Source organism: Aptenodytes forsteri, unplaced genomic scaffold (genome assembly GCF_000699145.1).
Source record: "Aptenodytes forsteri isolate BGI_AS27 unplaced genomic scaffold, ASM69914v1 Scaffold167, whole genome shotgun sequence".
Lineage (NCBI taxonomy): Eukaryota > Metazoa > Chordata > Aves > Sphenisciformes > Spheniscidae > Aptenodytes > Aptenodytes forsteri.
The window spans coordinates 646,455-670,803 of record NW_008795926.1 but is presented as its reverse complement, the minus strand read 5'-3'; the positions used below and the strand labels follow the sequence as shown (position 1 = coordinate 670,803).

Sequence of the window (24,349 nt, the reverse complement as noted above, 5' to 3'; positions counted from 1 at the left end):
TTTCCATGCACAAACTTCTCAGAGATATGCCCCTTTAGGCACTTAAGTCCCATGTTTTTTGCATGAAAAAGACTCAAAATCCCTGCTCAGTGCCTACCTAAGGGTGTAAGCACCTACAGTCAAAGCCAGCATAGGTTCATGAAGGGAAAGTCATGCCTTACTAACTTAATACCCTTTTATGTATAGACTGGGGGACAAGAGGCTGGAGTGCAGCCCTGCAGAAAGGGACCTGGCGGTTTTGGTTAATTATATTGATATTGAATCATTACAACTCATGTTACAAAATTACCACACAGTTCAGACTGAGTGACCATGTGTGTTCAAGAAAGGGGTAGCTGAAATGATGTCGCTCACGCTGCAGGTGTTTTATCAGCAGAAATTTATGAGGGTCTTAAAACAGCTTGATTCCAGCTAGTTCCTCTTGAGTTCAAAACTTCTTGATGTTTATTATCTTTTCTATACTAGAGTTAAAGGATATTTAACAATAGTGGCTTTGCTCTAGGCAGGCAGACCTTCTCTGGACACAATGTCAGGTTAATGATATAATTTATTTTTTTGTCATGGATCATATCCATGTGTCTTTAGTTATGCAAGCAATCCCAACAACTTTAACTTAAATGAAATAAGATAGGCAAGATTTGACCCTGTATTAATATTTATGGAAGAGATACAATTAAGTAATGAAAAAGTATGAGGAACATTCAGCATTCTACTGTCATGACCACAGTGGGGGGAAATCTAATATGAAATAGGCTGATAATTGCAGTTGTTGTTAATCAACATCTCAAGCCCCTAGCATCAGTAGTAACTGCCTTCACAGACTGGGATGAATAAGCAAGTGTGTGATCCCCGCTATGTCCCCAAAACAAGCCAGCTTGAAAGCAAACAGATAGGACAGTGTTCGTGCTACTTTACAGACTGCATTGTGTGCGCTTTTACCAATTCTGCAGTTCTTAAAGAACAACACAGTCTCAAAGGCTCAGTCCAGCATCATTCATTAGCACTCATTATTCAAAGAATTAAAATAAATGCAGAAAATCATGAGAAAAATGTAGGGCCTACATTTTTGAAAGTCAAGTAAAGTATTTGGACTCCCAGCTTTGAGGAAATATCTGCTATTGAAAAGTCTTATAGCTATATATTAGCTGACATCCTTCTAAGACATTATGTACTGGAAAACTGGCTGGGCTGGCTGCATAAAATGCTGTGGAACCAGACTGTAAAAGATGATTGATATAAATATCACTATATTATTATTATCTTATATTTAATAATAAAATATTTAGTCTAAATTAAATACTTTTACTTTTAAAATATTATGTCTAGCACTTTCCCGGTTGCAATATGTTCTTTCCAAATGTGAAAATACATTGCTTATTTCATTTTATGTGGTCTGAACTGCTCAACCATACTCCTGACTGTTGTCTGTAGTACATGGAGACATATCACCATGGATAATAACCATCTATTCTTTGCAAAGGGATATTGTTGACAGAATTACCTGTATTAACATTATACGTGGGAGAGGTCTGGTGGTAAAAATAGTAGTAAAACTGAAAAAGCTTCAAAGACATAGATGAGGTTAAATATTTGCACCTTCAAGGATCAGACCTTAAATGTTGCTAATGCCACAAACATGCTGACACTTATCTATCTCCCTGAAGTCTTCCAGTTAAGTCAAGCTCTGTCCCTTGCAAATCACAACTGGGCTTACGACTTCAGGGTCTTCCCATATGTGATGTACTATTATTTCTGGCTACTAAAACAGCCAGGCTAGTCACCTGATATCCTCCGCTTTTCATGGCCATTCTGATTCCCGTAGACAACCTGATCCTTCCTCCTCCACTAACTTCTGTAATTTCATCCCATGTCCTTTTGTTTGCGTCTCCTAACATCACCATTCATTTTCTCAGACAGTATGCCCTGTACTGTAACAGTCTGGAACACGCAAAATCACCTCTTCTTACTCATCTAATGAGAAAGAAGACATGATATGGTATTGTATTATTCTGCTATACATAATTCATTCTTTCTTCCAGCAGAGCTTGTAGGTAAGGTACACAGTATTGGCTGGCTGGTTGGTTAAGAGGACATTAAGAAAAATGTTTCCAAACCTTCAAAGTGTTTAAATTCTGAAATGAGCTACTGCTTGGATAAATCATGAGTAGAGTATTGATCTAGCTTGTTCACTAAAGGTAGTTGGAGAAAAAGCAAGGAGATGTTAAATTTTATGTCAATAATACATATACTTTTTCTGAAGTTCTGGAAAAGGTGAGAAGCAGACTTGTTGAATGTCTCTGGGTGAAAATAAAAGAGAAAATAAAAGACCAGAGGTAATACAATGATATAGATCTACTGTATACTACTAGATCATCATAAGCAGGAAGGAGATGAGGCTTCTTCTTTCCACCAATTAACAACAGTATTCAAGGGCTAGGACTGTACCTCTATATCTGTTAAAAAAACAAGCTAAAAAGCAAGATGTGCACAGTGCTGAAAGTATTATTGTATGAAAATGCTGATGAAGCTATTCTGGGCATCTTCTGCTCCTTCTAATTCTAACAGAAAAGAACTTCTGAGGGCTGAAATGTAATTAGAATGAAATAATCACAAAGGAATAGAGTTCCGCATTCTGAAGAACACATGGCATGAGCATAACTGAGTAAGAATAATGAATATCAGTACAACAAACTTCAGTAAAGGAGGACAGATAAGGAAAGACATGGAGACTGAAGCATTTACTCCTTTCCCTGCTTCACCTTTCAGCAAAAACTGCCCCTTTGATCTGTGATCAGAAATGTAACAAAGTCAGGGAGTAAGTGTCAACCAGAACAGAGAAAAGAGGTAAAAATATTTAGATAATGTAGATGTCTTCAAGTTGCCTAAAGGAATTTGTCCCTGACTGCTTAAGGAGCTAGCCAAAACAATTTCTAGACACTGTGCAGTATCTTGGAGAATGCTGGAGGAAGAATGAGCATCAAGAGCTCTGGAAAAGGACAAACATATTACCTGCCTTTGAGATGAGCCAACAAACAACAGACCTGCCAGTCTAATTTTTAGAATGGGAATGACACTACAACAAGTGATTAAACAATAAATTTTATAAGCATCCAAGGGATGATAAAGTAATTACCAAAAAAAAAAAAGTCAAAGCAAATTTGCCAAGAATAAATTACATTAAACCAGACAAACTTCCTTTTTTGACAGGATAAAAGCTTACTTTTTGTGGGGAAACATTAAGTATGATACCCTTTGACTTCTGTAAAGTCTTTGACTTATTTTCTCAGAAGCAAATGAAAGTGAGCTAAAACCTGCTGAAAAGCTGCAGTTGAAAAGTATTGATCAAAGGTCTACCTGGAAAGAGATCTGAAGTAAGGTGTCTGTCTCAGGAGAACAGCAATTAACAGGCATCTGCAGAAAGGAGACCTCAACTCCAGAGGCCCAGCAAAAGAGCTGTGTCCTTTTAGCATGTACAGTATAAAAAGAAACATCCCATGATAAAGCCTAAATTTCTTTGTCTCATCTGTGATCAGGGACAGGGATGGCAGAACATCAAGAAGAGCCCCACAGTCACATTATTCTAAGTCTAGGTTCCGGCGTACGCTTCACAGTGAGCACAAACTGAAATTCCAGCTTATAACCCTCACAACTGCTTAATGAATGAAAACAAACAACAAACCACTTCCCAGTTTGAATAGCTTAATGTGAGGCTGTTTTAGTGATACAATAGTCTGGATGCTGCCTTCTTTCTTTCACAACCAAGCAGAAGTCAGTGAGAATAACAAGAGCAAGGCAGGGAGCAATACCTGGTCCCGTAACTACAAGTTCCTGTGTGTGAATAACCTAGTTACCTGTCACCAAGAATAATGCCTTTCTGTTCAAGCACTACAGTTAGCTGTAGTGTGGACGCAAAGACACCTCTGTCCCAGAAGTGATGTATGGCTGTGAGGTGTGTACCCCGGACCACACGCCATGTGCACCAAGAACACTCTGTGATCACCTCTGCAGGGAGCTGTCATTGTCTAGCTTTCCAAAGTTGCCTGCAACAGATGGTAAAGTAATAACCCAAAATGGTGGCACACATGAAACTGAAACACAGAGGTGGGAAATGAAGAATGATGTTTTGGCAGGAAAGTGGGGGAATAACTATTAGGGAATAACTATCAGGGAATAAGGTAATATTTGTGTCTAGACCACACATTAACAGCAGTCTGGGAGTGAATGTCATTGCTGTCTTAAACTTCACCTCTCTAGCTAAATGGGAATGAGCCCACTTCCATCTCCAACACCCACAAAATCACTTGAGACTTTCCACAGAACAAGTCATTGTTCCAGAAAGGCACAATGATTTCTTTACTGTTGTTATTTAAGGGGAAAACCTTGCAGTTAATTTCATTCTTCAGTGCAAGCTTCTCTGTCTGATGTACATCTTCCTCTGCTTAGACTTGCAAGATATGCTGGTACGGACTCATTATGAACAGAGGTTTTTATGAGCTTCAGAGTATCTTTTTTAAATACCACTGAATAGGTTTTCAACATGTGTCTCCAGGTGTTAGAACTGTGTTTACAGGCAGTCTCATGCTGCTAAAAGACTATTTCAGCCTAGAAAATCCCTGCAGGTATTAACAAGCTTTCTTTCTCCTTTTTAACCAGCAATAGGAATAAAAAAAAAAGCAGATTAATTTAGACTGATTCAAAATGATAGCAAATTCAGGAATGACCAGAGTCCACCATGCATTTCTGAGATCTTATCTCATTGTTTTTCTTGAGGGAATAATTTCAAAGTTTGACATAAACCAACCACATTATAATCCAAATGATTCAATGTTTGCCACTTTATTGGAACTGCTTTGTTGAAAACAGTAAGCAAGCTTTTTCCTTCATCTTCCTTCTGGCTGCAAGGACTTGTTCTGCTGACTCAGTGCAATTCTACTCAGTATTTGTTCTTCTGGACTCACGGTGTCACCAGCTAGAAAAAAACAGCTCAAACATTCATAGTTAAAGCTGCTGGCAAATGCTTTTTTCCCCCTCCCCTCACAGTAAAGCTGTATTGTTGATTTGTAAAGGTCTGCAACTGTAATTTTTCCATGACTGTGCTGAGAAGAGCGATCTATCTCCCCCCAGATTCTGCCCTATGGCTCTCAAAGCCAGTTGCCCAAGCTAGCAGTCTGAGATATCCAGCAAACAAAAAGAGGATGCATATGCTTGGAGAGAAGAATGAGTTTGGTAAAGAAAAAACTTTCAGTTACAAGAGGCCTCGGGATCATTAGAGGTATGAGGAGAAATCGTACTTCAAAACTATGAAAAGAAAATCAATATATAACGTGCCTGAAGTAACATGTAACAAAGCCTTGAAAAGGATCTAAACAATCAGATCAGCCATAGTGGCCTCTGTCAGGGTTTTTTGGTCCTTAATCAGACCTATTTCAGAAGCAATCCCTCCAGGATAGGTTCATCTATTGATCTCTAAGGGTGGTTTTATTTCTCCTTTCAAATGGTCCGAATTATACCACTTCTCTCCACTTTTGATGAATGACTGTTGACATGACTCTCTATAGAAAAAAAGATGGTTGTAACTTACTAAAAGAGGGGAGATCAACAAGTGGCTTTGCTTTCAATGGGGAGATGGAGAATTTTCATTCTATTTTTTTTAAGCTAGATAAATTAAGCAAGAAAGGTGAGAGAAACAACTCCACCATGTCCATATGAGACAACTTGTGAGTCTTGAAGTAACATTTTCAGAACGAGTTTCAATTATCTGTTTTTAGTTCAATTATGAGCCTGCAATCCAATTTTTCTGCATGCCACAGCAGCCATACAAAACCTACACCGTGGCCACACTTGTGAATTTTGAGAAATTAGAAACAAGCAGTTTTCCTTTTTTAGAAAGGAATTTCCCCCCTTTTTTGAAAGGGATTGTTATAGATGGAAATTACAAGATCTGAACCAGCAAATCCATGCTCAGTCAACTCCCACCCCCACTGAAACGACGGGGAAGCAGACCTAAAAAGGACTGGAATAGCAAGCTCTTGGAGCTTTTTTAATTGTGTTACTTCTAAGCAGTATCTCTGTAAAAAAAACAGTTTATTAAGTTTGCAGGTATGGGAGAAGGTTTGAGATACACAACCTCCTGGATCTGTAATATAATGATGACAGTCATTACAGTCCTGAAGCCAGCCCAATTTTATTTGTCCCACCAGCAAGTCTCAAGGCCAGCTCTTGCACTAGAAAGTGCTTGACAACCTTTCTCCCACTGACAGGTGGTTTGCAGTGGCTTATCATTTTGAACTTTCCTGATTTCAGTACTTTCCTTCACCTCTCACCCTTTCCCAGTGAGCAATGATAATTTTAGATTCCTCTGTGTGATAGGGAATAAGCAGACATAGCAGGTCCTTTAAAAAAGTAAAACACAGGCATTCACAGTAGTTAAAAGAAGATGTATAAAATCCAAATGTCAAGGAAAATTAATTCTTTTCTAGCTTGTCTCAGCAGAGGCAAACTTTATGCTGCTTTGCATCTTGAAACACAAGTTTCCTTTAAAGTCTGCTGCGTTTCCTCTAATGATGTAAAAAAAGCTCAGTGCACATTCTGGGACCTTTCTACTATGCCTGGGATGAGCTTAAACATATCCAGCTGCTCTTTATTAGTTTACTTCAGGGGATCTTTCACAGCTGGGTTAAACCAGATTTACATATGTTTGGCTGAGTATGAATCATACAATCATAGAATGGTTTGAGTTGGAAGGGACCTTAAATATCATCTAGTTCCAACCCCCCTGCCATGGGCAGGGACACCTTCCACTAGACCAGGTTGCTCAAAGCCCCGTCCAACCTGGCCTTGAACACTTCCAATGATGGGGCATCCACAACTTCTCTGGGCAACTTGTTCCAGTGCCTCACCACCCTCATAGTGAAGAATTTCTTCCTTATATCTAATCTAAATGTACCCTCTTTCAGTTTACATGCCCTTGTAAAAAGTCCCTCTCCAGCTTTCTTGTAGGCTCCCTTTTAAGTACCGGAAGGTTGCTATAAGGTCTTCCTGGAGCCTTCTCCTCTCCAGGCTGAACAACCCCAACTCTCTCAGCCTTTCCTCATAGGATAGGTGTTCCACCCCCCTGATCATTTTTGTGGCCCTCCTCTGGACCTGCTCCAACAGGTCCATGTCTTTCCTGTACTGAAGACTCCAGAGCTGGATGCAGTACTCCAGGTGGGGTCTCACGAGAGCAGAGTAGAGGGGCAATCACCTCCCTCGACCTGCTGGTCACACTTCTTTTGATGCAGCCCAGGATACGATTGGCCTTCTGGGCTGCAAGCGAACATTGCCAGGTCATGTTGAGCTTTCATTCAACCAACACCCCCAAGTCCTTCTCCTGAGGGCTGCTCTCAATCCATTCTCCGCCCAGCATGATTTCAGGGCTCCAGAGAAGTTGTTGTAGCCTGCAGAGTGAATCTCTCATCTTCACAGTTCCCATTTCACTGCACGGAGCTCCTCTGATGGCACAGAACAAATGCTGTATTTTTTTTTTCGTGCTGTGGGCATTATGTATTCTGGGCAGCCCAGTGCCTTTCTGGAAGCAGTTTTTATGAACAGTGTCAAGGAAAGAGAAGCTGTCACTGAGAAATTCTGTGGCTTTTTTTCTCCTTTTTTACAGCCTGTTTTGAACTATGGCCTTTCTGCACAACAGCGAAAAGTGAAGTTTGCTGAATGTCAACATAATCAGCTCTGCTTAGCAGGCTGAAGCTCAAAGCAGCCTTATGGAAGAATTGGGGTTAAATTTCAAACACTGCATACAACCTAAAAGCAAAAATTATTTTCTCATCAGCTCTGATCTTCTTTAAAGACATAAAAATGGAAAGACTAGTTTTGAGTTACTACTGTGACCGAACACATCACAGCTGAACTAACAAAGGAGCCACCTATTAAACATCCAAGATATTTAAATAATAAGACTGTACCCTATATGTCCTATTCCATGAGGTCCCTGGAAATGATTATTAAACTGTTGCACAACCATGTGACCAAGCCAATAATGTTTATTCATGCACACAGACTGTATTTCTTAGGGATAGTCCTTCTGCCCACAACTGGGTTGCTGGTGCACGTTAGGAACATGGCTGGACCCCACGTTAGGTCTGCTCTTACACAGAGGGAGGATGAAACCTCTTCTGTCATTAAAACACCAGCACTGCCACTTTTTGCAACAGAAAGCACACTGTGGATTAACTCTTCATTTCTCCTACATTCATGAACACTGCAGGTGTCGTCAAAAGACCTGGACTTAAGAATTAAAACATGCCCCCAGTGATCAGTAAAGGACAAGACTGCTTTTTCTAGAAATATTTGCAGGGCTGGTACTGTAGGCAAAAAATAGCTTATACACGTCCGATATTAGGTTTATCATTTCCCTCTGTATTGCAGTCCCATAGCCTTATCTGCCTTTGAAGACATTAAGCGACTGAGGAATTGTGATGAGTTTGAAACACTGGCCATAACAGTCAGCAAGACTAATTTTACTGCTAGTTCTTTTTCTGTATCTCACTACTCTTCCGATATAAATATCAGAAGCCTTCTTTCCTCTCAGTTACATCCACTCAAATCCACAGTATCTCCAATAAAGCAAGTAGGCTTACTCCAGCCACATCCTGAGGTAAAAGATGGCATTTCCCTGATGGACTTCTTGTCCTGGTGCTGCTATCATCTCTCTCTCACATACTTCATTTTCTATCATCTCCAGTGGTGGCTTCCTTCATGCATTTTTCTGTCTGTCAAATTTACAGTTCTCTGCATTTTCTAACCTAATTTTTTTTTATCACCTCCCCACCTTGCAGGCACTGCATGTACATTTGCACTTTGATGCCATAACTTCATTGATGTTTCCTGTCTGTGTATTTTTTAACGTGGTCAGTGATTACTCCGGCCAGTCTGCTTCCCTGGATGAGGTGAATCTGTAGCTTCATCTCAGAGGACATACTTTAACAAGCAGGTACCTGACCCAGCTCCACGAAAGCCTGGGGCCAGCAGCAATCTAGCCACAGTAGTGTGTGCAAACCAGTGTCTTCTCTGACATACATTCAAAGCCCATCCAGACACCCTCTTGACTGTCCAGCAGCAGGCCAGGCAGACATACCTGTATACTTGCTTTATCACACATCTCACAAGCAGAAGTGTTTCTGCAATACAACTCCCCCAACCTTCTACTCAGTTCTGGTACTGGATCAAATCTCAGTTTTCTGGATTTACTGTAGTGTTTGTTCAGTCTCTGCTCATGCTCTTTCTTTAAGCCAGTATTTTCCACTGCTGCAGGCAAACCAGGCAGCTTGCACAGCTAGTTAATCAACATGAAGGTAGGTGCTGTAACAAGGAACATGACTGGCTTTTTTCATATCTGTAGACTAGTCCTCAAGATATGTTTACTGATCTACAGATACACAAATTTCCATGTGAGAGGTTAAAGCCTCATTTTTTTCCTAGCACTGGGACCGTAACAAATTTTATCACAATCTCTTTTCTCTCAGTAATACATATTTATTCTCTTTCCTCCTTTCTAAACACAGTGTAGGTGAGACCAAACCTTTTGTGGGAGCACAGCTGATGTTATCCAGTTGTCTTGCCATGAGCAAGTAGAGATAAACTGTATCATCTTTTCAGGTCTTGATGCTGGGTATATGAAAGTACCCACTGATTTGATATTAGTAATTTAGTTCAATGAGTGAGAACAGCACACTGAGATATACAAATCCCCCTGGGTACGGAAAATTAATTGGTCTTACTGGATGAGTGCCTCAGGGCATTGCCTGTAGCTTGATCATATTTAGACAAAAAGCATATAAAGTGCTGCAGGACTGTAAGACCTCTTTAAGACACTGAATAGAGACTAGTGTTTTGTAGAGATAAAGCCGAACGCTATCTGCAAAAAAAAAGCAGTGCTCTTTATGTTCTTTATTATGAGCCGTGATTGCCCAAACCTCTGGGCAGGCTCTGTGGTGAATGCAAGAGGTTCAGTGGGGACAGCAGGCAGAAGAAGGGACAGAGGGCACTCCTGCTCTGTGCCCTCCTTTGAGAGCCTCTGATTGGGACTCATTCAGCAACGAATACACATGCAGAATTGTTGAACTGTTTGATGGGAGCTATAAGCTGGTGGCAGGAATTAAATTTCTCCAGCGCTGACCACAGGCTCAAAGAAACTACCAACAGCCTTTTCTGTACCACATGACAAGACCACTTCTGTTAGCTTCTTTAAAAACAAGCAGTACTCAGTCTTTACCCAGCATTATGGCTTCTGTCTCACTCACCCTGCCTGCTTCCAAACAGGAATTCAGCATAGTTTTCTGATTTAAAGAATAAGGAAACACCTGGAAAATATGTGCTTCTCAAAAGACTTTTGGAATTATTTTAATGAAGGCTTCGGTGTGCTGCTGTTCAGGAGGTGTTTCTGTGAATGCTTAAATTCCCTGTCTGTGCCGGTACTGCTTGCGTTTGCAGATCTTTCAGGCTCTCCAAAAAAAATCCCTCTGTTTCTTTCTACAAGAACACGATAGTGAATAACAGTAGCTTTGTAGGGCTTTAAAAATGTGCCTGCTTCCCCCTCCTTTTTTTAACAGCTGTTCTTTTATTTTCTATCACAATTGTGGGTAAGATGGGATGGAGCATGAACAAGATGGCATGTTATTGACAGCATGCAGCTGGTGTTATTTTCCTATTAAAAAAATCCTTGTTGGGCATATGAAAGAACTGTCTAGGTCATGCCCAGTTGTGACAATGCTATCAAGCTGCACCTTCATCTGAGATTTTATTTCACAGAAGATAGCAATCTTTGGCTGCTGGTGGGAAAACTACAGTTTAATATCCAGGGCTAATCACTTTGGTAGATGTGGGAGGCTGGAACTGGTCTGGAGGCTATCTGCTGGGACTCACTATTTCAGAGTGTTACAGGTATTCTTCCCGGCCAACACAAAGTTGGTGATGAATGTGCTGTCAGCCATTTCCAAATGTTTGCTGCACTGTACAGCTGTGCCAGAAATGCCTCTTAATGCTTCCTGAGCAACTTCTCTATAAACTGCCCTAAGCTCTTCTAATGCCAATGGAGCTGTTAAAATCTACTTCAGTGGGGACTCTGACTTACTCTGATCTGCTGGGGCAGGGAGAGCTGTCAGACTATCAGCTGGTGGTTAAAGTGCTTATCAGTCACAGCACCAATGCTCAAAGTACACGGAGTTGTCTGTGTATTTAGTTGCCTAACTGTGACAAGTCTCTTCTGGTTACGAGGGACTGAGATTTTTCCAAAACTTACAGCTTGGCCAGTGAAACTCTTTTTTCCCTCACAGGGATGTCAGGATGCACGTTTCTGGTATAATGGTAAATTTGTACTATCTGCTTCAAAACTTCTCAGTAAAATGCCCTTAAGACTCCTTTTTTGTAACATGAGAATAACAACATATTTTTCCCTATCCTCTTTCTCAGCTACTGGCACAGAAAATCTTAGAACACATGATTAAAATCTATCAAAAGTCATAACAACAGTAATTGGATACCAGAGACTATAGTGTCTCACTAAATGACTATTGAAGAGCTTGAAGTAACACCTGCCTAAACACCTGACTAAACTAAGGATATTCATAGGAACAACTACTTTCCAAACACGATGACATCTGAGCTGTATTTAATGTTCAATAAAATTAACATGGCAAAATCTAAATTATGCCCTCTACAGGTTCTTCTTTTTTTAATTAACTGCATGCTGTTAATCAGTAAGCACCATGACATAAAGAATTAAGCTCACCTTTTTACAGTCTTAAAGAAAACTAAGAAAAAAAGGGATAGAGTCAGTCAGGAACCTTCCTACATACCAAAAGGGATGTTGATACCATTCGCTAAAAGGTTATCTATATGAGAAGAATGTAGGTGGTGTTTTGTACAGAGGCATGTAATTAAACATTTCACAGTCCACAGATCATATTAAAAGTGCTCTGAACCAGGACTGTCAATGTTTAGGTCATTGTAAAATTACTACAGGATGTCTTACCTATTTTAATACAATCATGACATAAAGAATTAAGCTCACCTTTTTACAGTCTTAAAGAAAACTAAGAAAAAAAGGGATAGAGTCAGTCAGGAACCTTCCTACATACCAAAAGGGATGTTGATACCATTCGCTAAAAGGTTATCTATATGAGAAGAATGTAGGTGGTGTTTTGTACAGAGGCATGTAATTAAACATTTCACAGTCCACAGATCATATTAAAAGTGCTCTGAACCAGGACTGTCAATGTTTAGGTCATTGTAAAATTACTACAGGATGTCTTACCTATTAATTAATACAATTATTGAAACTAGGCACATCCTATATGAGAAAAAATGAATTATTCAAATATCTTTAACAGCACATTGACATTTTAATTGTACACTGGCGTTAACTTAACACCAAAAGGCGCTTTAAGTGTCTTTCAGCTACTTAAATCCCTTCAAATTTCAAAGCAGTTTCAGAAGTCTCTTATTTAAATGGCTAGGTTGCCCTCCCAATTCAGCATCTTTGTATGGCACAACGTCTCCTTATACTCAATATAAACACCACAAAAATGAAACTTGGTGTTACTTAACATCCTGTCCACCAATTAAGCTTTGCTATTTCCAGATAGAGTAGTGGCCCTGTGGGGCCAGCATACCCTACAGCAAATTCCCAGCTCTTGATAAATATGTCAGTGCTACAAGGGTCAAACAAGAGCACGAGGCAGTCTGTGTTCTTCCACCGAGCTGTCCTCACCGGGTGACTGTGGATGAATGCAGCTGGGGATCTAGTCCATCACACAATAGCTCTAATGCCCTGAACCCTGAGCAGCTGCCTTGACAAATTAGATGTGGCCTCTTCTATTGAAAAAGCAGATCAAGGTCCTTGGGCAATGACAGTTTTCTCCTGTTTTAGTAAGACAGGCTTCTACTGCTCATTGCAGCCTGGAAATGGATAGCCTGACTTTAAATGTATGCAGGCGGACAATTACAGGTCAAGGACACCTGCTGTTTCCTGCAGCGACATTTGACATTTGATGAGCTCTATTTTAAACTTCACCCTTCTTTTATTTGTAGGATCCAGTAATTTGGGGACATTTAGAAAGAAAAACTCTGTTGATAGTTTTCATAAGCAGGAGTTGCACCTCTTCTACTATGAATGATGTCTTTTTTTTGGCTACGAAATAGTAAATGGCTCTCGGTTCTAATCTTCCTACTCACGTTTCCACTTCTGCTAGTTAAATCTGAAATCTGTACTGTTAGTGAAATGTAGAAACGTTTTGATTTCCAAAAATTTTAAGTCAGTGCCAATGCTGAAGTATAGGCATTTCTTTAGGTGTGGCACAGGCAGTTAGTGTGTGTTGGAATGCACCCCCTCCATTGTTTTGATTTCCTCATCCTTGCCGATCTTTTGCAGTGAAAACTGTTCCTCTCCTTACACCTTCAGAAGGTTACTATAGAAAATCTGTGACTAAATGAGCTGGGGCTTTTTATGTAAGGTTTGAAATGAAGATTTAGTCACAGAGAAGACACACTAAATCACTGCCCTGTATTCTATTACAATCCCCGTTTTTTATTAAAATTGGCTTAAGGATGTGGCCCGGCTCAGGGACTTAGTTTCTTTCATCTTTTCTGCATGCCTTGTCTCCTCTCTGTCTCTTCGCTCTTGTTCTCATAGAAACTTACAAAAACATAATGAAAACAAGTTTGAAGAAAGTCTGTTGTCAGAAACATCCTTCCAGCATTCTTCTTTCATCAAGCAATTTTCGATTATATAAATATCCATTCTATTAATTAGCATCTAGTTTTCTATTGCCACTGTTTGAATTTGAGGATGCAATCTGAGATGATTAGCTGCCTCCAGCCCTGGGAGCAGACAGCTTGTCCACGCAAGACAGAACAGAGGAAGGATCAGTGTCATTCCTCTGGACAAGTCTGGTGTGTTCCCTTAATCCTGACTGCACAGCCCTCTGGTGCATGTCACAGGATACCAGCGACGCCAGCACGGTGAGGTCATCAGTCTTCTGGCATGTTTGCTAGTTATTAGCCTGGTCTGGTGACACAGGTATCTGGCCATTAAAAACTCTGTTGAGAAATTTGGTCCGGCTTAACTGCTAACAATGGCTTTCTGGTATTTATCTGATACGGAGCTAAAATGGCGCTCCACAGCAGGTATGCCGTGATTAGTCTCTGAGACATTCAGTTCCTGGACAAGTTACTCATTAGAGCCATTCTAGACAAATACAGGGTTGGTTGGTTGGTTGGTTGTTTTAAAAAGAAGATTTTAGTATTTCACCCAGGCAGTTAGTACATGTGACAAATGTAAATAAGCCTCCCCTCTAGAAACAGGGATGTTTACAGTAAGATGATGCTAATTTACCTAAGAACATTTTAGAAAAAAAATCTATAGGGCTTTGTTTAGCATAGACTCATCCAATCAACCTCTGTTTAAATCCTAAAGGGAAAAAAGTAAGTAGGTTTTAATCTATAAAAGTTTAAATGGACTAAGTCTTGTGTCGTCTTGTCTTGTGTAGGTGAAATCCCTTTGTGAAGCACTACAGCTCCAAGTAACCACACCTCTCACTTCAAATCTCAGCCAAATGCTACAGAATCATAGGATCAGGGCAAATTCCCTACTCCCTTTCTCACAGCACTCTTTTACTAGACTGTGAGCAAAAGACACAAAAGTATAGTAAGTGAAGGATCCGGTCTGATTCGATCTTCCATGTTTCCTCAGCACCTGAAACTGTTAGTAAACTGCAAAGTACTTTCAATCTGCTTTATGCTTGTGCGTACAATGGTTTGAGAGATGGGAAAGAACAGCAAAGTTTGTGTAGCTTCCTCCAGGCACACATGCTTTGACTTTATAGCTCTTCCTGAGTCCCATCCAGGCAGAACTGACTACGGTGCCACTCGTTCTCCCACTAGCCTAACACTTTTTTTACAATCAGCCAGTTCCTTCTGACAGTGCCAGGACGATGATACGGATGAAATACAGAGTATTTGCGCCTCCAAAATCCAAGCCCCCGCCCCCCTCAGACCTGCAAACACTGACTCAAAGGATAAGTTTTGACAAATTTTGTGCCACTTTAAATCCGCTTCTGAATTATTACAAAATGCCAGCAAGATAATAACAACTTCTCCCTGCTTCCTCTGATAAAACACGCTTTGAATCTTTTAGATCCTTGCACATATTAGCATATAACAACATTTTTGTGTAAAAACATACTTTGCAAATGTACTTTCTCGTGCAAAACTCAGCCCTCCCATGATGAACGCCAGTTGCTTAATTTACGCAAAAAAGAGTCCGAAGCTTTGCTTTGCCATGTTTTTTTTTTTCCTCTCATTTCATGTCTACTTGTAAAGTATCTTGTTAAATCAGCACTTTACATTCTTTATCATAACTGTACCTGAAGGTTCATATAATTCTGTCTCACTGCAGCAGAATCTGCCTGAACATTTGCAGACTCTCCAGAGACAAGCATTGTCAGCACTTGGCAAATCTTTCAAGTAGCGATAATCACAGTAAAATTTAGTAACACTGCCACTTGTGTACAATATGAAATACCTTCTGGAGTCAGGTTTTGAAATGAACAGCCCTTGGGCTCCCCAATAGCACAGCCCTCTCCAAATACAGGAGTTGACTATTGCTAATCGTGTCTAATTCTGTACCAGAAGAAGGGCTGCAGTTATTAATAATAATACAGATTCTACAATCTATACAATAATAGGTTCTACCAGATACTGTATCTAAGGGAGCCTTCTTGAGATCCAAATACACCAGCAACTCTTAACTCTGTAAATCGTGTCCATCACATCCTGCTTCTAATCAGCTTTTTACCATTGTTACTTGGATATCGACAAAAGGCTTGTTAAGGATAGGAGATACCACCTCATAATCTTCACTTAATGAGTGTCAAGACAAGTAAGAATACAAACATTAAGGCTGCTAACAGCAACACTACACTTCCATTATTCAGTGCCCAGCTCAGCCACCTCCACCTGAATGCTGTGGAGAAGAAGCTGTAGCAGAACCACAAAATTGTAAGCTGAATTTGCAACCAATTTATCAACACTGTGATTAAAAGGCAAGCTCCAGGCATTTAGGGAGCGAGTGACAAAACTGAGCAGTTGGCTGCATTTGTGCTAATGAACCCAGGATTTGAAAAGCATGAGGCATTTCTGAAGGGAGGCAGGAAGGACAGGAGGCAGCAGAGAAGGGCAGCAGGGTAATGAGGGGCAAGGCCAGCTACTCCTGAAGAAAATCACTTTGCTTTCTTCACGTAGGCCTCTCTACGAGCAGTACGTGTCTACTCCCCCCTTCGTTAGTAGGACGACTACAGAGAGACACAGCGCTACAGCACTACTGGGGTGTAGAGGGTAAAGCCTTGGAGCGCTCCACAGGAGGAGCTTCATGACTGTGGAGGGAGGGAGACCAAGTACAATGGCAGCAGGGGGGAAGGTTAGATGGTGAGGTTAGGGAAACTGTTTTGACAAAGGTGAGAAACACACAATTAAATTAACACTAAAACGCAGCAAGAAAGGAAACAAAACGTAAACATACTCTAGAACTTGTTTTTTTTCTTTTTTTTTTTTTTTTTTCTGGGGAGGAGACGGAGGGAAGAGGAAAAGAGGGGTGCAGTTTGCCCAATCAGAGCTGATTTTTTTTTTTTGTTCTGCAATAGGAAGGGCAGATTCCTTAATGGCCAAAATGAAAATGCCAGTGGGATGGCAATGCATAGTTCCCACTCTATGGGCTGCACTACACATTTACATCTTGGCAAGAAAAGTGATGTAGCTCAGAAACAACAATCCCAGAGTATATTTAGCTACTAAAGCTGTGGCTTTTTTTTTCCTTTTTTTTTTTTTTTTTTCTGGGGAGGAGACGGAGGAGAAGAGGAAAGAGGGGTGCAGTTTGCCCAATCAGAGCTGATTTTTTTTTTTTGTTCTGCAATAGGAAGGGCAGATTCCTTAATGGCCAAAATGAAAATGCCAGTGGGATGGCAATGCATAGTTCCCACTCTATGGGCTGCACTACACATTTACATCTTGGCAAGAAAAGTGATGTAGCTCAGAAACAACAATCCCAGAGTATATTTAGCTACTAAAGCTGTGGCACACAAATGTCACATTCCCATGAGTCAACCCTTTTAAAGAACCCCCTCTCACGCCCCCACAGATATTCCCCAAGATGCCTGCACTGAATTAAAAGTGAAGCATATGGATGGATGTGACATCATCAAAGCACCCATGTTACAGAAAGGAAAGCAGCAAGTGGATTCTGTACAATTAGTACAATCAGTATGAAGTCGTTTGTGAGTGCAGGAAAAGAAAGAAAACACTGTCCAAAGGATTAGACACAACCAATGAAGAACACCACAAAGCACCTTGCAAAACAAAGAGAAAATGTTAAAAAAAAAAAAAAGAGAATACGTTTTCTCTGTGAATGTGTGAAAGTAAAAGAAATTACAGCAAAAGTGAAAACAAAATCTTGATAAAAGGATAGTAAGCGTAACATTTTCTGATTTATTTTTGTGTAAGAACTCTTTCCTTTGCCCTTTTAAAACAACAAATCAATAGTATTTTTGGAGCCAACCGGCTCTGACTGGGCAAGGCAAGGAGTAATAGCACACAAGTAGATGGTAATGGTAAACAACCATGCGGTCACCTCTGCCGCCATTGTTTTGATTGTGTGTAGACTGCTTCCAGCTTTGTCAATATTCATAATTAGGCACCAAAGAATGCATGATATTTAAATGACCCTGTCAAGTGCTAATAAGGCTCTCTGGTAACCATCACTCCCTGGGGAGGGAACTATTGAATGTAAGCCACCTCATCAGTCAGTGAATTGAAGCGAAAATTATTAGAATCCAACAGCTACACATTTATTAATATTTTCACTGCATGTTCTTCTGGAAGCTGCTACTGGCATACAAGATGCTTTTAAGAGCTAGCTTTCCATCTATTAAGCATTTCTTCACAAAAGATTCGTGAAGTATGGACCCACACATAACAAATAGTGCCATTAAAATGCATACATGTCTCCGCATTCCTCTGGGTACATAAAGGGCCAGATCTTCCACTAGTGCTGGTTTCTGACACCGCTCCCCTGTCTGATGCCAGCAGAAGAGCTAGGTTCAAGGATTTCTTCCTTCCTTCCTCATCAAATCTGCTTAATGACATCCCCTCTTCTCAGGGTGGAGGAGAGAAAGATACCTACTTTCAGAAGAGGGAACACTGGATTTTCTAAGAAATGTCCTCTCACCTCAGGCATTTTGAATACTAGATGTTACTAACAGGCTGGACAGAAAAAGAAAAAAGCCTTATTTTTTGACTGTCAGCATTATCACCGATTTATTGCTGAGAGGAAAGAGGAGTGCTAGGTGAATCACATGCCACCTTTAGAGGAGCATGCAGGCTTATCTGCCTTCCCTCCTTTACATACGTGATACCCAGAAATCGCTTTTTCTGAATTGCCCTTCTACAGCTGAAGAGCAAGGGCTGAGGAATTAAAAAACATGAGGTTGCTATCTCAAACTGAGCTTAAGCAGGAATTAGGAATCTGAGCTTTCGTCTTCAGCACCCTCAGTCCCTTGCACCCTAAGTTACGGTTTTGAGTTTGAGTATTGCAGATGCCTGAAATTCTTCCTCTGCCGAGGCTCAGCAGCCCACGGGTCTGCAGGGTGCAGAGGAGCTCTGTGCTTAACTCACATGTAAGCCCAATCATGTTCTAGAAATTCACTCTTTTGCTTCAGATTTGCAGTTATTCTCCCAGAATGTCTACAGGATCAAGCTCTGAAAAAAATTGTTTGACCAGGGGCCACTCCTGAAACCCATTTGAAGGAAGAAGAGCAAATGGCAGTTTTTCCCTTTTTTACAGGAAAAGTGCATTGCTGGGAGGTGGGAGACAAGTTCGCATTCTCTGCCTGAGGGAATTCAAATCTTCGTATTCCATTTCCTGCCATCAAGCCTAAAAGCCAAGGCTACTAGATTAATGTTTGCCATGGCATCTCAGGAAATTTTACCGCATCTCCTGCCTAATTTGACTGGCCTCTTCAGCTGGAAAAGCGCTCCAGGCTTCGTCTCTGCTGGGCCAGCCAGGTGATGCCATTGCCTTCATGGCTAGGAACTGTGAAGGCCCTGTGAGGTCAGTCCTGGGGAGGTCAGTGAGAAATCCAGGATATCCCAGGACTGTGGGAGGCATTGTGTCTGGGGCTGTTGTGAATAACAGGCGCTGAGTTCACAGTCTGGGTCCAGACCGCTGCCAGCTGTTCATGCAGCTCTGCTGAAGACTGTTCTGCAACGTTAATGTGCTCATTACCCCCTGCTGAAAGTCTCCACAGCCAATGCAGAGAATTCAAGATTCACTGGGTCAGATGGAGGGGATGGAGTATGATTTAGTAACCTACTAGTTTGGGCAGACAACGCAAAGCAGCAGGTCTGGCATGGCAGTAGCTTCTCCAGGAACAGCTGATGCTTTTGTCTAATGAGTTTTTCATGTAAAATGCATGAACAATAGAGACTGGAATCCACATTTCAATTAATATTTTAAGTGTTTTATATCAAGTATTCATAGTAGAAAGGGTTGAAGCTCACGTGTGTTCTTGCCCCTGGTGAGCGCCCTAACCACTCAGCAAGTGAGTTTTGCTCATACCCATCCTCCTCCTGGCCCACTGAGTACTTAATTAGTCCATACAGAGCGAAACATCTTCAACAGAGAAGAGATTGAAAGAAGCGATCTAAGAACACCCTGGAGAAGAATAACAAGGACTCAGCTCTCTCTAGGCAGTGGAGCTATTTGAATCCAAGTCCCCTATTTACAAAGGAACCATTTTAACCTCTTTGAGACACAGATTAAAAGGAGCTGGAAGAACGATGGAGGGCCAAGATGGAATGAGGGGGCACCACCATCCCCACATTGGAGAAAAGCTTCTCCTTCTCTAAGCACATTCAAGTGGCAAATTTAGGTAATTCTCTGCCTAATTCTCCATGTGTATAGCAAAGAGGGACTGGAGGCCAAATGACAGGGCTGTCACTTGTATTAGACCCAAGTGTGCTTCAGCACAGGGCTGAACACTGTGAAATGACACCTAAATCCTAACCTTTCGGTGCTTTAAAAATGCAACACAGAATCTCTCTCCACCAGCAGTCACCTCTGTATCTTTTAAAATATGCTAATGACCTCCTCAGCCCCCACTCTCAAACGTATTTGATGCTCAGGTCTCACTGAAGACAGTGGGACTTAGGCCCAGTGGCTAGGACCGGTGTCAGTTTTACTTCAACGGTTAAACTACAGCAGACCTTCAGTACCACTGTCTGTCGTCGAGAGACAGAAATAACATGAAATTAGCTGAGATCTGCTGTGCTGCCCTGGGAATTCAGACAACAAGGCAATATAAAAGTGCACCCTTAAGAACAATGGGAAGCCACGGATCTTCCTCTGCCAGACAACGGGGGAGATCAAGTTTAGAGAGAGATAAATCCCCACTGTTTCCCTCCTTCCCGTACACATGCACAACACACACTGCAAAGGCATACACTTCTGTTTGTTTTGTGTGGTTTCCTCAGGCAGTGAATTATCTAGGACTGAGTCTGAGATTGACTGTTTAGTTTCAGGCTTTACGATAAGCTTTTAATTATAGCACAGGAGTTTTATTACATCTTACTCAGAGCCAGCTGGAAGCAGTTACACTTTAGTCCTCCCCCCCTCCCTCCTCACCACAGGACGTCATTTCCAAGGCCTTACCCTTCTTGTCTTGATGATTATGGGATGAAACTGCCACATATGGATCTGTATTTTCAGATGAACCAAGCGGATCCTTCCAATCCAGCATGCGTCCCCTAGCATCATAACCCTGTCGAGCGTGAGAGTCGGAAGTGGTGGTGCTTGGGACTAGGGAACTGGAGTGTCCTGTTTACATTATAAATACAGGTAGGGAAGACAAGTCTCATTAGTCACTTACCACACTACCTCACCACGCTCAGGAACGCACGCACTGCTTTTCTTCCATGATGGGCGAATGCCTTGTGCTGTGCAATGTTTCAGAAGTTCTTCAAAGCATTGCCCCAAGGAAACAGGGGATTTGAACCTTCCAGATCAGTCAGGTGGAGGGTGTTAAGAGGTGCACACACGCCTCAGGCTGCCGCTGAGCTTGCGGTTGCGTGCTTTAACTCAACAGAGTTAAATGCGTGTGGAAAAGGGTGAGCACACTTCATCTGAGTCAACCATCCTTTGGCTGGATTCAGTACACATGCCTGACCGACACTGAAGTGTCAGCCCATGCTGTCTGGTATTGGCTTAGTTAAAAAGCAATTTTAAAAACAATTTAAAATGCAACAACTTCTAATACGGCCAAAACCGAAGAGGAGTGCCAGCAGAGCTACAAAACGGTGATGTCTGTGGCTCTCTGCCCCATGCCCTTGGGGGCATGAAGGACTGCCCAGCACTGGCATGCTCGCACCGTGGCATCACCCTCTGGGTGGGAAATGTGCAGGGCCCATTAGCCGCTCACACCTGCTTGCACCCTCACCACCTGTCCTGTCTGAGCTGATGCTCCAAAATGGCTCTGAGATAAGCATGAAACTGAACACCATTTCTGCTCAGAGTGACAGTGAAGACAACGCCTTACTACATGGATCTGCCCAAGAACCCATGACTCCAGCAGCCTCTGCCACAGCCTCCTCTTAGGACAAAGGTCTTGCATGCCCTTTTTCCATTACAACTACTCTAGACATTGTTACTGTTGTCCTGAATAAGGCTGACGAGCTCCTCACTGATCAAATACACCCCTGCTTGAAACACCGCACAATTTGAACGCTGGTTTGGCTGGAGTAGAGATGTATGTGTAGATTCTTATGTCCTTTTCAGCTAGATCCTGAGAAGTACATCAGCACCCAAAATGCTTGGATTGCTTGGAGTCTGTGGTCTCTGAAAGATGGCTCCAACCTGGACTTCCCAGTGGCTCGGGCTGTTCTGTCGCTGCTGGGGAGGGGGCACCGACACTCCATCCACACCACAACATTTTGACCTTAGAAATGTACACGTCTCTGAAAGTTCCCTTTTGGCACATGCACCAAAATGAGTTATTTTCAGCAGGACTCCAGCAGCTGTGGGCCTGGTTAATTTGACGTGGAGTAACTATATTTCCCTTTACCTACTTTCCTGAAAGAGCTCATCAAAAGAGGGGTTTTTGAAACATGTTCAAACACAAACAGAATTGGATTATTCACAGACAGAATGGCAGATAATGCTTTCTCTTCAGATACCACCAGACAGACTGACAGCAGCCCTCCTTTCTCCTGCCTCCTTTTTAACAGCCCCACAAATTAGTTTTCCTTCCTTAGATGTGAGTCTCCCTTGGAGAGGAGTCCAATCACCAGGCTACAGACTGCCCTAGCAGGGACCCTCTGCCTGCTCCTTCCCTTGATGTTATTTCACTGCTCAGAAAAATAATTTGAGACTCACTGGGGCAGAGATAGAGTAACACAAGGAGCCCAAATTTAGAGCCTCACAGCGAAGCTACGGAGCTGGGCAGGTAGAGACTGTGCTTCTGTATGTTATTTTAAACAGTCACTGGATAAGCATAAAGCTTTCAGAAGCTGTATCTCAAAAAGGCTTTAGATGGCTTCTAACGTCATCCAGCCCCAGCTCTCAGAAGTGCACAGAGAGCTGATGAACCTAGGTCCCCATTTTCACTCTAGCAATCAAAAATCTAAATGTTGGCCACCAAAGCTCCCAAGCTTTTCGATGCACCCGTGTGTTTCATTTTATCCAGCCCTATCACCAGCTTCATGGGGTTGAACTACTGATGAAGTCAGCAAAAAAGCTGCAGCTTCTATTAAGAAGCTGCTATGATTTAAAGAAGTCCTGCTGAATATTAATTACCTTACAGAGGAAGAAAATGTCTGTGCTCCTCCGTATATTTTCGAGGAGCCCTTTTGATTTACTGCATAGGATTGTATATGGCAGCACTTTGGCCTGTGTTTTGCATAGGACATGGACACAACTAACTCCTGTGACTGGTACGCTTAGCAGGGAAAATTGGTGAGATTCACAGCGTTCTCACCACGGGGGCAACCTTCAGCTACTACAGCTAATCATTAACACAGTTTAGCTCTGGACCTCAGGCTGAAGGCTTATACTGACAAGGGCACTGTATTATTTTTTACTTCTAATGATAGGAAGCGTGATTTCCCCCAGCCATCTTTCTTTAACACGGCAAATTAGAGGCTGTGTTTTGTTGAAGACAGAGCTTTTAATGTCACTCAAATAGAAAAGAGAAGCCAAACATTATCCACTTCTAAAAAGTTTCCATAAGCCACAGTATGGCTGGGAGCATTGGTAACACACTGTTAGATGGATGATGGACTCCAATCCAAACATGCTGCCTGCTCCACAGCAGTCCTGCAGTGGGCCTGCCTGTTTCCAAAAGGACAGGTAGGGGTCCAGTGACTGAAAACACATGCCGTCCTGAAACAAGAATATGCTGGAGCGTGAAAGCTTTCACCCCTGTACCATTTTACGTTTGTCAACTCCTGTGCTTATCCCCAAGAAATAAGAGAAATAACGGGACAGAGAACAGGCCAGAAAATGGAAATTATGAGATTTCCATGTCTTCTTTTCCCTAAGGACTAAGCCACCATGCCAGCATTCATGGGGTTCCAGTCTCCAAGTTAATACCCCATTCAGCAACCACAATAACGTGTACAATATTTGGTCAGCCTAGAAATAGTGCTGCACTCAACATAAGAAAGCAATTAGTCATAGCTTGATAAGGAGGTAAAGAGAAGAAAATCTTTCCAAGTAGCAATCATATTTTATGCCTGTGTTTGATAGGCATTTATATGCCCAAATCTCTGTCCAGACACTTGCACTTTAGGTGTGCTTAAAGGGGGAATTCTAAGGAAAAGCCATAAGTATGGTTAAAGAAAAACATTTCTTAATACAGTAATCTAGAGAAAATATATGCCTAAGGGACACATTTTCTGAAAAAAGATTTCCTGAACCATATGCTGCAAATACATAGCGAATTTCTTCGTAATGGAAAGCTAAGGCTTTGTGAAGATATTAATGTGTACCAGATGGTCATTAGGTAGAGAAGGGTTTCACACAAATGCAAGAAATCAGTCTATTCGCTCTGTTACTAATGTGTTAGTCTAGTACACACTGAGAAACAACCTTCCACACGTAATTAAGATAAACTTTCTTCCATTTGATTTTGAGGAAGCAGGGCAAGAGCAGATTAGACCTTAATAGCCTGTCCCACTTGTGTTAGAGTTGCATTCTGCAAACACTTACTACTGGGCAGTGGCTGCTCCCGTTAGCAGAGGGGCCACTGTGTCCTGT

The 24,349-nt window shown here is 41.7% G+C and overlaps 1 protein-coding gene across 1 annotated transcript in view; it reads right to left on the bottom strand.

Moving 5' to 3' along the window:
- SEMA6A (semaphorin 6A) overlaps positions 1-24,349 on the bottom strand; it is a 115,681-nt gene that overhangs the window by 3,347 nt on the left and 87,985 nt on the right. The window contains exon 18 of the mRNA XM_019473595.1: positions 20,750-20,914. Coding sequence (XP_019329140.1) covers positions 20,750-20,914 — 165 coding nt within the window. The remainder of the gene's footprint in view (positions 1-20,749; positions 20,915-24,349) is intronic.